General features: G+C 56.7%; 1 protein-coding gene across 1 annotated transcript in view; it reads left to right on the top strand.

The window, feature by feature from the left end:
• The window catches only part of WDR27 (WD repeat domain 27), a 128,360-nt gene that overhangs the window by 10,160 nt on the left and 102,119 nt on the right, over positions 1-16,081 (top strand). The window contains exons 4-13 of the mRNA XM_080807066.1: positions 2,288-2,429; positions 6,266-6,390; positions 7,873-7,986; positions 8,980-9,031; positions 10,462-10,532; positions 12,176-12,293; positions 13,258-13,378; positions 14,494-14,597; positions 15,523-15,590; positions 15,805-15,926. Coding sequence (XP_080663192.1) covers positions 2,288-2,429; positions 6,266-6,390; positions 7,873-7,986; positions 8,980-9,031; positions 10,462-10,532; positions 12,176-12,293; positions 13,258-13,378; positions 14,494-14,597; positions 15,523-15,590; positions 15,805-15,926 — 1,037 coding nt within the window. The remainder of the gene's footprint in view (positions 1-2,287; positions 2,430-6,265; positions 6,391-7,872; positions 7,987-8,979; positions 9,032-10,461; positions 10,533-12,175; positions 12,294-13,257; positions 13,379-14,493; positions 14,598-15,522; positions 15,591-15,804; positions 15,927-16,081) is intronic.

Here is a 16,081-nt window from a genome sequence, read left to right on the forward strand (position 1 = left end):
GTCTTTGTCTGGTTTTGGTATTAGGGTAATCCTGGCCTCATAAGATGAGTAAGGAAATATTTCCTCTGCTTCTTTTGAAAATAATGTTTCCCTCCATTTTCTTTCTTGAGTTTTCTGAAAGAGATTGTAGAGAATTAGTAAAATTTCTTCCTTAAGTATTGGGTAGAATTCACCGGTGGATCCGTCTTGGTCTGGTGTTTTTTGTTTTAGAAGATTATTAATTATTGATTTTTTTACACTTCCATTCAACTTTTTGAACGTGCGGAAAAGAAGTATAATGATCGCTTTGATGTCCTTATCTAGTAATTCTGTGATCCGGATCAGTTCTGGTTTGGTTTCAAGGCCTGCTGGATCTGGATGACCCATGGGTGGGTGTTTCCCAGGGTTAATATTTCTCTTGGTTTTTGACTCTTGAATACCTGATTAGTTCTGATTGACTGCTGGACATTATGTGTGATAAAATGCACAGCCAGTTGGGGCTCTGGATGATCCGAACTTCCTTCAGAGAGAATTTACGCTTGCTTCTCGTAGCTGGCTGGCTGAGGGCACTGGCAATCCCAGGTCACTAATCCAGTTGGGCTGTGAGAACTCGAAGGTGGGCCTGTGAGCATCGTCTGTTGCCTGTTCACTTTCCTTCCCGGGGCCTGGCCCTTTGGGTCATTGCTCTAGGCCTGGGCATTTGAAAACATGCCCTTCTCTCCTACCTTAGTAGGCGGTATGCTTTTTTTTTAAGGAGAAACTTATTAAAATCCATTTGTAGTGTTTTTTTTTTTTTAAAGATTTTATTTATTTGACAGACAGAGATCACAAGTAGGCAGAGAGGCAGGCAGAGAGAGAGGGGGAAGCAGGCTCCCTGCCGAGCAGAGAGCCCGATGCGGGGCTCGATCCCAGGACCCTGGAATCATGACCTGAGCCGAAGGCAGAGGCTTAACCCACTGAGCCACCCAGGTGTCCCCATTTGTAGTGTTTTAAAGGAAAAGCCAGCGTGGAGGCCTCAACCTGAAGGCCGCCAGCCCCGTTCCCAGAAGTCCTTTGTCAGGCAGTGGAATTCTTTGCTCTTTTCCCAATAAGAGAGTTCTGTTTGTGCCTGAAAAGGGTGCATTTAATTACACCATTTTGGGGCTCCTACTCGAGGAAGCGTCTCAGGTTTCAACTGCCTTTTCTGGGATTGTCAGAAACCCGCCGTTGGACAGAGGTCCTCCTGGGCGAATGGCCTCCGTGTTGGGCCCCTCCTCTGTTTCCTCCTTCTCTGTTCTTAATCCTTTGTCGCCTTCATTGCTCTCTGATGTCTTAAGAGTGTATCTGCATGTTCTTGGCAAATTTCCCCGCTTTCTTGCTCTCATCAGGAGCTTGGTGCAGACGCACTGGCCGCCGCGGCCGGAGACGGAGCTCTCCCCGTTCCCGCGTCGGAGCGATGGCTTTGCATCGACGTGCCTGCTGTCCGCCGCCCTCCAGCTTGAAAGTCCCTGCTTCCCGCCGCCCAGACGGCCCGTGTTCTTTCCTGATCCCGTGCCCCCTGCTCGTGCCCCCGCTCACCCAGGGTCTCTGCCCGGAGCACTGATCGTCGATGCTTCCGTCCCTCCCCCACCCCGCCGTGCCCACGGGTCTGAGAGTCTTCGGGTCTGTGTCTCCTCCCGCCTCCGTCCCTGCCGCCCCAGCTCAGGCCTTTACTGTGCTTGCTGTGGCACACTGCGCCCCACTGTCCCCGCTGTGGTCCCTCTTCCGTACTCGCAGCAGTGCCGAACGTCTGAAGACGCGTTTGCTCGTCTCCTGCTGCTGCTCGAGCCTTCGCTGCTGGCTTCCCATTTCCCACGGCGCTGTGGGCAGTCGCACGCGGCGCCCAGCCTTTCACACCCTGTGTCCCGTGCTCGTCCCAGCACCCTCTGACGTGCGCCCGGTCAGCCGGCAGCCCGGACGCTGCCCTCCTCTTGGGGTTTGGCGTCACTGCCGTGTCCTTCACTGTCCGGCACAGCCTCACCTCTCGGGCGGCCGGCAGGGATGGGGGAAGCACTCGCCGAGTTAGCGCCTCTCGAGGAAGTGGAAGAGCGAGGTGACCGCGTCGTCTTACCAGTGTGACTCTCGGTGTTGCGTTGCAGTGAGGGGGCTCACTTGGGAGAATGACCGAGTAGAACAGTAACAGGGATTTTAATACGTGGGTATGGGGACTGAATGTGTTTGAAAAACTCAGTCCGTTTGATTTCTGAGGTTTGAGATCATGCTGTTATGTTTTTATTCTTTAAGTGTCGTGTGTAGTTTCTGAGAGTTTTGTGTCTCTTCCCTCTTGCAGCCTCTGACCCTCGGAGGCCACCACGAGCCGGTTACTGCTGTGGCGTTTGGAAACGCAGCGAGTCCGCTTCTCCTCTGTTCTGCCTCACGAGATCACGTTGTAACGTGGAGACTAGAGGAGTGCAGGCAGAAAGCACTTCAAGGTAGATGAACATTGAAAATATATTTAAAAAACGTGCAAAGGGAATGACTCATCCTTCAGCAGACTTGGTTTTATAACGGGGCTTGGGAGAATTTTCACTGCTCCGACCCGGAGACCAGCCAGGGGTCCGAGGTGGGTGTTCTGTGCGGAAAGCGCATGAGACGTTCAGATCTCGGACCCGGGCTGTGTGTGAAGCTGACACGATAGGCTCGTTGGTTTAGGCTTCCGTGTTGTGTTATTTTGAAACCTGTGGTTTTTGTGGAACTCTGAAAGCACGTAGGCAAGGGGAATTATTCTTTCCTTCCAGGCAGTGGGGAGAGGCGGACCTGTATCAGACGGGCAGGTGAGTGGTTATGAGTTGTGGGGAGCACAGCAGAGAGGGCAGGTGGGGGGGCAGAGGACGTGGGCAGACGCCTTCACGTGCTGTTGTCTCTGGGGAGGCGGCTTCTGCGCCGGAGGACGGAGGGGGAGCTGGATGGCAGGGCTGGCTCCGGGCAGGGGCACCGTGCGGGGCGTGCGCTCGGGCCCTCTGTCCCGAGAGCTCTACCTGCAGGCCAAGCCGAGGAGGGGCCCCGTGGTAGCAGCACGGGGGTGTTGGAGAGTTTTGTCAGGTGAGGTGAGAAGTGAGGCGAGGACTGTGTGGGGCGTTTGAGCTTTAGGTCACTGAGCACACAGAGATCTCCTAGGATCGCTCCAGAAGGCGAGCGTGGGGGGGTCTGAGGCAGCAGCATACGGAATAGTTTATGCCTCATCTCATGTACTTGGCAGTTGAGTGCCCCATGTCAGTGTGTTAGCACAGAACCATGGGCACAGCCGCACACACACATGCGTAGCTGCACACACAGGTGCAAACCACACACAAGTACACATGCACAGCCACACACGCACACACGTGCACAGCCGCACACACACGTGCAAACCACACACAAGCACACGGCACAGCCACACATGCACACATGTGCACAGCCACACACGTACCACGTGCAGAGCCACACAGACGCACCAGTGCACAGACAAATGTGCACAGTTGCACACACATGTGCATAGCCACACACACACACACGCAAGCCACACACAAGCAGAAGTGCATAGCAGCACGCAGACACATGTGCACAGCCACACATACACACGTGCACAGCCGCACATGCGTGCACAGCCGCACACATGTACAAACCACACACACACAAGCACACATGCACAGCCACACACATGCACAGCCACACACGTGCACAGCCACACACACGCACCACCTGCACAGCTGCACAGACACACTAGTGCACAGACACATGTGCACAGCCGCACATACACACGTTCACAGCCGCACACACGTGCAAGCCACACACAACACACATGCACACACACATAGAAATACACACACGTGGGCACACAGCAACACACATGCACATGCGTGCACAGCAACACAGACATGCATAGCGACACACAGTGCACACACGGCACAAATGCACAGCCCATGCACACACTGCACTGCACACACATGCACACATGTGCACAGCACGCACATACACATGTACACAGTGCAGAGCACACATGCACTGCACACGTACATACACGTGCACAGCACACACAAGTATAGTAAATATACGGTACACACGTAAATGCATCTAGCAATGTATACATGTAGTAATGCACTCTTGTGTGTATATAGTACACATGTGCACACGTACACTACACACATGCATACAGTAAGTGCAGACACATGCACACAAGTATGCACGATTCAGAAGCATGTCCATATGCGTAAGCGCAGGCACACCCATGAACATCGGTACATGTGTCCATATGTACAGCGAAGCACGTGTTCATTATCTGCTCCCGCAGAGGTCTTTGTACGCAAGTACCCTTCCATGTGGGAATGGGCTGCGCTCTTTGGAACTCACGTGTCCTTGGATGCAAGTGGTCTGGTCCATGGACAGGGGTGCAGGCCGTCCCCGAGCCCCAGCCTGGCGCTCCCGTCGGCACAGTGGGAGGCAGCTGCTCCTGGGTCCCGGAGCTCTAGCAGTGGGGCTGGGTGGGGTCAGCTGCCCATTGCTCCTCCAGGGAGGCTGTGGGGGCCTGGGCAGGATGCAGCCCCCCCGGGCTTGGTTTCCATGCCTGTGGTGAGTGTGGGCAGTGTGTTGGATTATAGCACCTTCGTGTCCAACATGATTGTGTTTGCACTTGGACTAGAAAGGGCATTGTGACCTGGGGCTGTCATTGGTCCCTTGTTCCCAGTCTCCTTTGCTGGCTCTGTGTCGTTCTCCCACCTCCTCGCATCAGAATATGAGCTGTTCCTCTTTCCCATCAAAAATCACTCCTTTAGCGATGACAGCAGGCTCTGACAGCTGCCCCCCCTGCTCCCGCTGAGTCCTCCCTCCTGCCGGTGGTCTCCCATGTGAACTGCGCCTGGACCCCTGCACACGGACGTCTGACAGCATCGGGGCTTGCCTGTCCCGATCGCCTTTCCCCCACCTGTCTCCCACTTCCCCGCAGTGGCTCAGGTCACGAACCGTGGCATACTGCTTCCTCCCTCCACACCTCCACATCCGACCAGCCCCAAGTTCTGTCTGCTTTACGTTCAGACTGTAACCAAATCTGCACACTCCTCATCCCGTCTCCACTGCTGCCCCGCAGTCCAGCCGCAGCGGTCACTCAGCGGGTTACTGTGTTCGGTCTCCTGCTCACCTTGCCCAGGGCTCTGCTCTCCACTCAGCAGCCGGGAGTCCCTGGAAGACTGGAGTCTTGAGCACACTACACTTCTGCCCAAGCCCCCCAGTGCCTTCCCACCTCAGGCAGACTAGGGACTGACAGAGCTATGGGACCCCCAGCCAAAGCCCCAGTCTCAAGGAACAGCCCACACTTAGTCCTGCCCCTGGGCCTTTGCACCTGCTGCTCCATCTCAGGACCACGGTGGATTCTGCCGCATCCTTTAGGATCTACTCAAGTGTCTCCACTGCCGCGGGACCTTCTGACCACCGCCCTGGACCCCAGTCCCTTTGTGCGCTTTGCTTTTTCTGACGGTGTTCACTTCCTTCTATCGTTGTATGTTACTTGTTTACTAATTTTGTTTATTGGTGTCTGAATATCCCCACCCCCTACCCTGGGTAAGCTTTCCACAAAGACAGGACTTTGTCTCCTTGTTCACTGATCTGTCCCAGGTGCCGAGGGAGATGTCTGGGGTAGCACAGGTGCCTGTTGGACCCTCACGGAACGAGACCATGGGATTTTAGCCAAGATAGAGCTCCAGTGATGTGTGCACATCTCCCCTTCTGTGGTCCGTGGGCTCGCTATGACGTGACCGTGCTGGACAGGGCCCAGCCACAGTGGTGCGGAGTCCTGCTGCGCGGTGGTGCGTTGGTTGAGGGACGCTGCGTGAGGCTGCGGGTCAGCGTGTGTTGTCACCTCAGGCCTGCAGGCGTGCCTGGAGACATCCTCCTGTGGGTAGAGAGGCCCCGGAGGCTCAGGTGGGCACCCGGTGCCTTCTGCCTGTCTGACACGGACCTGAGCAGCTCACACGGCCGAGCCGGGGGCTGCTGTGGTCACGGAGGAGGGAGGGTTGGGACCATGCGTGATTCTGAATGACCCCCACGTCTGTGCACATGCAGCCTTCCCAGAGACCCATTATCTGTGACGACGTGGAGTCATTTTCTGACAGTTGATCCCTGCATCCCACAAACTTCCAGAACTGTTTACACTGGATGTTTTTAATACTGTCAAGGAGCCGAAGTCACACCCAAGCTCGTGGTCACTCTGCGTGCGATGTTAGGGGAGAGAGCCACGTTGTCAGCGCCTCCCTGTGGCCTCCCGGTAACCTGCCACTAACGCGGAACCTCCCTCTAGGGCTGACTCCTCGGGGGCTGGTCGTGGGCACCCTGCTGGGAAAGGTGCTGTGTTTGAGGTTGAGCCCGGATGACCGCGTGGCTGCCGTGTGCGCTGGAAAGAAGATATTTGTGCTGGATACTGAGGTGAGGTTCGGCACCCGCCTCGTGTGGGTGAGCACGGCCGCCCCCTCTCAGCAGCGGTACTGCTTCCCGGCAGTGGGGGAAGGCGTCCAGACCCTGCCCTCGGGGAGTCGCCCGGATCCCATACGGCTGTTGTGTCCGTCGTGACGCCGGTCCTTGAGATCAGGCCATCGGCACGCTTAGCAGGCGTGTTCGGGCAAACGGTCACTGCGCTGACTTCTCCTCCTTTGGTGACTGTCCCAGCTCAGTGCTTCCTTCATCGCTTTTCTCAAAGCTCCCTTGCTGTCCAGAGCTGGACTTCCCTCACGTGTCTCTCACCTGGGGTTGGTTTAAGGAAGTGGGTCTCCTCTTCCAGGCTCCGCGACTTCTACATCTCCCATCCGACTAGGAATCGGGACCCCGTTGGGCTCTGCCGGGCGGGCGTGAGGGCAGGGGTGGGGCTGAGGGAGACCTCCTGTCTGCTCGGGATCCACCGTGTGCTTGAGCCCCGCCTCGGAGGCAGACACCCAAGGCCTGGCCTCGGCTTCTGTTTGCCGAGTGAATGCAGTGGACCAAGCTGTTTGCCCACGGGGAGTTTTCTGCCCTGTCTACTTAAAAAAATCTCGGTGAGGGAGGCTGTTAGGCACAAAATCTTAATTGGGGATTAACCGACGGTGGGCTTACGGTGTACTAGGCAGTTTGGGGCACAGAGTGTGCCTTTCTGTGTTCATGTAATTCTCGGCCAAATTGTGCAACGGAGGCTCACGCATGACACAACGCTCACGTTGTAAGTGAAGTCCCAGCCGATGGGACGTGTCGCAGGATTCAGTGATTCCATTAAGGCACCCGCCACACGTAGTAAAGCTCACCAGCCTCGTGTTGGGAGAAGGAACACAGATGAGCTGGGAGGACAGCAAGCACGTCAGGGTCAGAAGGAAGGTGAGCGGTCCCGGAAAGAGAAGGCGAGGAGCCTGAGTCAGGCCTCGACCACGCGGATGGAGAGCGAGGGGCAGGTGCCTGTTCCAGACCGTGCGGCCCTTAGTGACCAGCTTAAGAACTTCGCTTTGCGAGACTTCAACTGAACACAGAACACGTACACTAATGTCACACATGACCATAAATACTGAAAGGAAACCGGTATTTTCCGGGATACGATGTTATCATAGACAAGGACTATTTCATACTGTAGACATTGGAGGTAGCAGAAATGCGCATTTCCTAACATTCAACCTGGGAAGTATCCGTGTTCTGATGCACATTATGATCCCCCCCGTTTATTTTTAGTTGTCCGGCGATAAGAGGCATAAGGGGCAGCTTGTGCCCCCTCGGCTCAGCCATCTGAATTTTCACTTCTCGGTTTATGTACAGGTAGCTTCACATTTGGAAAGGGGAGTTATGGGAAGTAGAGCTTAACAGAAACTGTTTTCTGTGAGATGTGCATAACTTCTTAATAACCACAATTGGCAGAACATTCAGTTACTGATCTTCCTTCACAAATCCTCCCAGAGTCAGTCTACGCTAGCCGAGCTGGAGGGTCACCGGGGCGCCGTGACCGCAGCCGAGTTCTGTCCGTGGCAAACACGTATCATCATCTCAGTGTCTGAAGACAGGAGCTTTAAGGTCAGACCGTGGAAACTGGAGTGCTTTGTCCCCTGCCACCGCACACCTGATTTTTTTTCTGCCACACTTCTGTCCTGAACTTGGCCCGAGGTGTCAGCTGGGCATGTCCCAGCATTCCCGGGGGGGGACTTGGATCAGCTGTGGGACCTTCCCGCTCAAATGCAGGGCCTGGGGGAGCTAGAACATTGATGGACTCCATAGTGTTTCCCTGGGGGCCCAGAGCAAAAGAGCCATTTTCCAAAATCAGAGGCTTCAATCAGAACTAAATCGAGCTGAAGAAGAAAATAATTTAAGACGCCAGCTCCGTTCTCCTCCAGCTCCCAGCCAGCTAGTATTAGGGTTATTATGCTACTGACCCAGTGAGGACTTGTACAGCGTAATTGGAAGAAGGGGTGTGGGTGGTTTACACCTGCAGGGTCGGGGAGGAGAGAGACCGAAACTCCTCCTCGGTCATCTGGCCCAGGGGCCCTGCTTCCCCGTTGGCCCCGCCCCAGCCCCTCCAGCTGCCGCAAACACATGGGCTGTGCCTAGATGGATGTGAGGGTGCCCATCGTTTGATGGGGTTTTTGAGAACGGGAGCTGAGTTTGGAAATCGCTGACGTGTGTCCAAAAACATGCACTGGCACCTTACGGACGGCAGGGACCATGGCCGGCCCCCCTCTCCTGGGCAGGCACCTGACAGTCAGACGGCAGAGACTCTGGCCGGCCCCTCTCTCTGGGTGCTGGAGATGTCTGCAGCCCTGTTCGGGTCTTCCAGACCCACAGATGCTTACTTCTGGAAATGTTAGCTTTTTTCCAAATGATTCTGAAATCTTTTATGGTGTTTCTACAGTTTTATTATTTATATACCTAGTTTATTATCTTCTCCTTCAGGTAACCGCTCACACAAATTAATCTGTAGCGGAGTAGACGTATCAGTTCAAGCTACATCAGGAATGTGGATCAAAACAAGATTTATGTGTATCTTCTGAAGAAATGTGTGTCTTTCCGAAGGTTTGGGATCATCATATGAGATCACTGATCTACACCTCATCAGTGCTAACAGGTGCCTTAAAACTCGTGTGTCTGTTTTGCCGGTGGGCTTCGTGGAGTCGTTATTTCCTCGTGTGTTTGTAAGCTGGAGGCGTCCCACTCAGGGGGTTCTGAGAGCTTCCCTCCCATCTAACCTTGCAAGGATTCACTGAACAGGTGTATTTCTTGAAGTTTTTACCTTAAAAGTAAGCATATGCTTGCAGACTGAGAGGCGTACTGGTGGGTGGGAGAAGCGTGCGGCCTGCCTCTGCTGTCCCCGGGAAGAGGGGCGGCCAGGCCAGCACAGGGTGCATCTGCCTCGCAGATCGGAGGCTGTGCTCAGGCGGGAAGTTCTGCCCAGCCCTGAGCGCTCAGTCTGTCTGGCGGTGAATCCCCCAGTATAGGCCACTAGGTCTTCACACACGTCCTGGCCGGTGTTCCCGTGCTCCCGGCGCACGTCCTGCTGCCCAAGGAGCCACTTTCTCGGGATGAATCACACAAAAATGCAGCTCAGCACACGGGCCATGCCTCCTTACCCAGTGCCTTCGCAGAGACTCCGTGTCCTTCCTGGCGTCACAGCCGTGCACGGAGGAGGAAGCTTTATCAGCTGGGATACATCGTCAGTCTCAGGGACAAAACTCATTTCTTGGAATTCCGTTGGCATTATTTTCCTGAAATTAACTTGTAGAATTATTATTGGACTGTCAAGAAAATAGTTACTAACTCGATTTTGATGTCATTTGGTTTATTTAGGATATATTTTTAAATGTCCTTTTGTCTTAATTTTCCTCCTGAATTCTTTTTCTTTTTTTAAAGATTTTATTTATTCATTTGATGGAGATCACAAGTAGGCAGAGAGGCAGGCAGAGAGGGAGGGGGAAGCAGGCTCCCTGCTGAGCAGGGACCCCCCCCCCCCCGCCATGTGGGGCTCGATCCCAGGACCCTGAGATCATGACCTGAGCCGAAAGCAGAGGCTTAACCCACTGAGCCACCCAGGCGCCCCAGTTTTCCTCCTGAATTCTTGGCAGTGTAGTTTCAGAATAACTTTTAAATGACATGCGAGGCAACAGTTCAAACAGTAAGCATCATTTCATTGCTGTTTTCCTGACTGATGCCGTAAACGTGTTACTTCTGTTGCAAGTTTCATGGCTGTTGGGTACAGCGTGGGGGATGGCGCTGCGGGGCCCGGGGCGCCGAGCAGCGGGAGTGGCCTGTGCCAGTAGGGCCGGGCCTCCACGGGGAGCTGCCGTGGGCTGTGGCGGGGGCGGGGGGGGGGGCGGGCGGCGGCTTTGCTCCCTCCTCACACACGCACCTTCTCGAAAAGTGTATGCACTTAGGGTTTCCGCTTCCTGCTGAGGGAGTTATTTCCGGAGAGTTCAGACTGACTGAAAGCAGAGTAGGAGTAAAACTCGGATACTTTCAGCGGGAGTTTTTACAGATACATACGGCGTGGCCCGTTCGTAGCCTCTCCTCTCCTGAGTCTCCTCATCCACGCGGGGAGCCGGCCGCTGGTGACGGGATGCGCGCACGGCCAGGTGAGCGACGCAGGACGCCGTGGTGACCACGTGAGCGCCGCCGAGAGGTCTGTGCTCGCTCCCCAGTGCTCTTCCTGCTGGGAGGGACCGTGGGCCCGGGGTCGCGGTGGGGCTCACACTCGCGCCCACACACGGCCGGCACAGCAGCCAGCTTTACAGTAGAGTTTGAAAAAGACACTTGTTTTTCAGAACTTATCTTTTTCAGGTGAGAAATTCAGGTGTATTCACAAAGCATGGGTATTGTCCTCTTCTTAAAAAGTTGCTGTTGAGATCATTTGGGCAAGATGCCCTGTTGGCAAATAAGACAGCTCTCGCTCCCGCGTGGGCGGAGCCCCTGGCCTCTGGCAGTTCGGGTCACCGCACACGCGGGGTGTCCCCGCACACGGGCCGCGCCCCACACGCCGGCCGGGTGTCCCGTGATGTCAGCCCGTTGTGACGCCGTCTGCCTGGAGCCCCGGGAGACGGGCCCCCTTCACACGCCGCCCACGGCGGTGCGGCCTCGGGCTCCACGTGACCTGGCTGCTTCGGGACGGGCCTGCAGCCCCTCCTGGGCTCCACGGATTTGCCAGAGTGACCCGCGGACCTCAGGGGACGCCTCTTGCCGGCGCAGCACCCCGGTGTGCTGAAGACGCCGGTGCGGGTTGGAGAGCGCCGGGCGGGGCGGGGGGGCAGAGGCAGCAGGAGAGAGAACCTCGGCCACGCCCCACCCAGCAGAGCAGGGAGCCCGACCACGGCTCGGTCCCAGGACCCTGAGACCCCCAGCCCCGCCGAAGCCAAGAGGGACGCCTCACCCACCGAGCACCCGGCCTCCCGCCGCTGACCAGTCTGGTAAAGGAGGTGGCAGAGGACGGAGACGAGCCCCAGACGGAGGCTCACCCCAGGGTGAGGCTGGGGAGGGTCACTGTCTGGCGCGGACCGTGCACGGACGTGTTCACCGACCCGGGAGCTGGGATTTCCTGGAGGCCTCAGTATGCAGGCCTGATCGATGCGACCGGTGGCCGTTGGTAACGGAACCCGTTCTCCAGCCCCCAGCCCTCCCCAGGGCGGGACTGAAAGTTACCAGCCTCTAATCGCGTGATTCATTCTCCTGGCAACCTGTCCCCACCCTTAGGGTCTTTTCAAAAGTCACCTCGTTAACGCTACAAAAAATACCTTTGTCACTCAATGCTTGGGAAGTTCCTGGGGTTTTAAGAGGTCTGTGCTGGAGACAGGAAGTCCCAAAACGTGGGTTTCTTGTTCTAAATCACAACATCACAGATGTATTTTTGGAAACTAAGAAGTTTTATTTTTCCTTTTGACAAAGGTGACTGCTATTACTATGCGTTTTTGCCAGTGACGTGCCCACCGTACTTGTGGCTGTGTTCCTGGTGTTGGGCTCCGAGAGACTGGCCTGGACCAGTGGGCATCAGAGCGCACGCCCTCTTGGGCTGTGGTTTATAAACTCGACGTCAGCGGAATGGATGTGCGGGGCTAGGAAGGGGAAGGGAGGGGTCAGACTGGCAGCGGAAGGGTCCAGCAGGCTCTCAGGCTGCGTGGGGCTTGTCTCCGGCTCCACACCCTCCCTTCTCTGGGGGCTGGTACCGCGTGTTCCCCGGTGCCCTGTGACGGCAGACCTGCGGTCTGTGCCTCGTTGGCTTTTCCAGCTTCGGATCTTTAGTTTGGTTGAAGGACATCATTACCGTTGTGTGACACGAGTTGACCTGAAGAAGAAGAGAGAGAGTTTCTCCAGGAGGATTGAGTCCAGGCCGTGCAGCCTGCCGGGTAATGTCACTCAGACCCTCCCACGGGAACCCCCCCACCCGCCACGGGGCCCCTGTGCAGCCTGCCAGTTGGGCGGTTTGAAGGGAGCACCGTGCAGGGACAGCTCTCGGGGGCCGAAGTCTGGCGTCTGATCTCAGACATGCACCGGCACCGGGGACGGCGCAGCTCATCCTGCGCGCGGGGGTGAGGTCCGCGGATGAGGAGAGCGCGTGTCCCCCGACCCAGGCAGCCTCTTCCCATCTTCTGGTGGTCGTGCTGCGCCGAGGTCCCCCCGCCCGCCCGGGCCCGCCCCATCTCTGCAGGAGTCCCCGCCCCCTGCCGGGTTGCTTCCACGTGGCCACGTCTTTCTCCCTCGCCGTTGGTCGGACGCGGGCGCGGCATCACCGTCACAGGAGGATGGGGCCGTGCGGGAGGCGCTGGGGGCCTGCCTTCTTCCCGTCCTGCGGCCGCGCTGTCGTGCTTCACGTTCCCGCAAAGGCATCTCTTCCCTGCTGCCCTCAAGCTTCTCACCACCGTTCCTCCTTTCCGTTTAGTCGTTTAGTTCTTTTTTTTTTTTTTTTTGTGGGTGGCTTTAAGCAATTTCTTTTGAAAGAAGGTCAGAAATTACCTTTATCCACTATATCTGTTTTCTTCCTAATGCTTTCAGTCTTGGCTTTCCTTGTTTCTTGTGTAAGGTCCGTTTATTTGGAGGTGAACGTGATCCTGCTTTAGGAACAGAGTCAAACTCTGAAAAGCCTGGAACGCCCCCTTTGTTCCCGACAGGCCTCACATACCGGCTGTGCGCGGCGTTTATGATCTCAGTCTTAGTCATGTGCAAGTGTGGCTGTTTTCCTTGACTCGAGAACCGATCTGAGTTGCTCTGACCCACACGTATTTCCTCCAGCGTCCCATGCTGCCAGCTGTCTGCCTGCAACTCGGTGGACCCCTTTAATCCCGTAACTCAGGTGATCAATTCTGTTCCTAGAAGACAGTCCGCATCCCCGTACAGATGGTCTGGAGGAGGGAGAGGAGGTCGAAGCAAGCCTCCCGGTCCTGGGTTTGGCGTCGTGTGATCTACCTGTCATCGTCCCTGCCGAGTGTCGGGGGTGAGTGTGACGAGCTGCCCTAGTGCGCTGAGGGAAGCCTCTGAAGTGAGGTTCACTTTTTAGGAAGGATTAAAATAAGGCCAAAGTATTTTTGTCTTTTTAAGTAATAATGTTAAGTGTTTTTAGGATTGCATATTCTAAGTCTTAAAGCTGGTAAACTTGGGCAGTTGTTTTTGAGTCTGTTTAATAAATGAAATTGTTGTTAATTTTGCTCACCAAAGTCTAGGCAGATCTTGATCGTAACAAGGTAAAGGGGGACGTAGTCATAAGTCATTCTGAACCTCTCCCATCTGTGGCCTGCCGCAGACATTTCAGAACGTACTGTGACGGCTTTCGCTGCTGAGTACCGAGAGCTCTAGGGACAAGGAGGGACGAGCCTCTGTCTTCCTGGACAAGGTGGGGCTTATCACGGTGGGGAGCCGGCCGCGCTGCAGGCCAGGTCTGTGCACAGGCGCCCTGCTGGGTCTGCCCCCCGACGCGGGCAGCGCGGGAACGGACATCTGAGGTGGCCTGTGCTGGGGCTCCTTGAGGGTCGGCCGGGCTTCCTGCCCCGGATGCACACGGACTTGTTTGGCCGACCTGGGGATGGCTGTGGGAGCATGAAGGCCCGGGAGCGTGCACAGGATGTCAGGTGGTCAGAGGCTCCAGGGGACTGAGAGGCCGGTGGCAGAGAGGGTGTCAGCAGTGGTTCCGGGTCCCAGGTCTGGCCCAGCCAGAGGAGGCTTATCCATTGAAAACTAGAAGAGGAAGCAGAGCTGTGTTGGCCCTCCCAGGGCCTCTGCGACTTCCGTCTGTTTGCTGCTGCCCCGCGTGGCAGGACCCGCTGTGCTCGCTGCGCCTCTCGCAGGGACGCCCCCTGGGCAGAGAGTCCCGTGGCCTCAGAGAAGGGAAAACCGTGCAGATCGTGATCGAGTTGGGATCCGCTGTGGCTCTTTAGTACTTGTCTTCACAGGACAGCAGGTGTCCCCGGAACCTGAAATACCAGCCGAGTGGAAGGGAGTCAGAGATCCCGAGTGCCAAGAGCCGCCACCTGCAACAGCTGCTCGGGGTTGGGGGGGCATGGGAGCCTGAGGAGGAAGATGAGCTGGGCGTTTTCTCTTTTTCCTTTCAATTAGACTTTCTTCTGAGAATGCCATGTGCTTATGGATCGGAAGCTCAGTGGGCCTGTTCTTATTTAACTTGGCAAGCTTTGAACTGGAAGCCGCCTTACATCACAAGGGTCAGATCAAGTTCAGTTCCTCTTTCTCTGGGAGACTGACCCTCTCGGTGTGGGACGCTTGGCCATTAGAACGTGCAGACGGCCACGGGCAGCCTCTGTGCACAGGGTCCCAAGGACACACTTCGAGTCTGCTCCCCGCTCTCGGTGGGTCTCCCTGCCCTTGGTCCCCGGTCCTCCCGCCCTCCAGGTGTGTGCAGGGCTGCGAGGGAAACTCGTTCTCTTCAGCACTCCCGTGTCTGTCCCAGCCTCCTGCCCAGGATTCTGAAGTCCACACCATCAGTGTTTCCCCCTGGAGACTTAACACCATGACCAGGTGACCGGAGGGCCTCACAAGCTTGTCAGGCTCAACCTGTCTGAACTGAGCCGGGCGCCCTCCTGTCCGGCCCTGGTTCCGGCCCTCAGGTCTGTGCCACCATGCACGGAGTCGTCCCTCTGCCCTCCCTGTGTGTCTGCAGCCAAGGTCACCTGTGGATGCGAGCTCCCTTCCTTCTCTTTTAAGGCCCTGGTGCTTGGGGACAGAGTCTGAGTTCTTAGCATGGGCCAGCCCATGCCTCCCTCCTGGTGGGAAGTCACTGTGCCTTTCCGTACCTTCGGGACTTTGCTAGAACCCGCCAAACCTCTGCTGGCCCGAGCGCCTGTCTCTCCTCCCGCTCGCCCTGGAAGGTTCACCTGAACCTGCTCCGGGAACCGTGTTCTTCCCGGCTCCCTGTGGCTAGCGTGTGCAGCGTCTGTGGTCTCTCTGTGGGTGCCTGTGTCCCCATGACTCTGGTGGCTCGGGGCCGGCCGGGGTCAGGGCTCTCGCAACGGCCTTGCTCCTCGCGCCGCGGCAGCCCCAGCGCAGGCCGTGAGCACAGCTCTGTCCGCGAGGGCCGGTGCCCGCTGAGCGCCCGCGTTGCTCGTCTGTTTCTCTTTGCTGGGAACGAAGACTTCAGGAGCCTCAGCATTCGGGTTGCCGGGTCCTGCGCAGTGGAGAGCAGAGCGGGGGGTGACGAGGTGAGTCCTGCCCGACGCGTGTCTCCAGGCTCAGCTGCGTGCTCACTCGGACCCACAGAGGAGCGTGGGGCTGGCTGGCGGGGGGCGGTCTCGTAGGCGGCAGTTTCGGACGCACACGGGGCCACGCGCGACGGACGGTGACTGCTGGCGTCATCGCGGCCGTGCTCACGATGGGCGTCGCGAACGTGTGCTCCGTGTTGACCGTCCCGTGCAGGCCGTCTGCTTACTCACGTCCTTGTTTGGCCGTAAGAGCGCCTTGCTGGAAATGCACGTGGCCGCCCCGGTGACGTCGCAGCGGAGGCGCGCCGCGGGAAGGGGTCTGTCCGTGCTGCCTCGGTGCGGTCTTGCTGCGCAGGCTGTGCGTGTGTCCCCGCGGCGGCTCCTAGAGTTCCCGTCCCTTTTGATCTTAAGAGAGAAAAGTAAAGCTTAGTAAACTCCAGGTGTGCTAATCCTGTGTGAAAGAGGTGATTGCTCGTGGCTTTACTTCTGTC

Source organism: Martes martes, assembly GCF_963455335.1.
Source record: "Martes martes genome assembly, chromosome: 6".
Lineage (NCBI taxonomy): Eukaryota > Metazoa > Chordata > Mammalia > Carnivora > Mustelidae > Martes > Martes martes.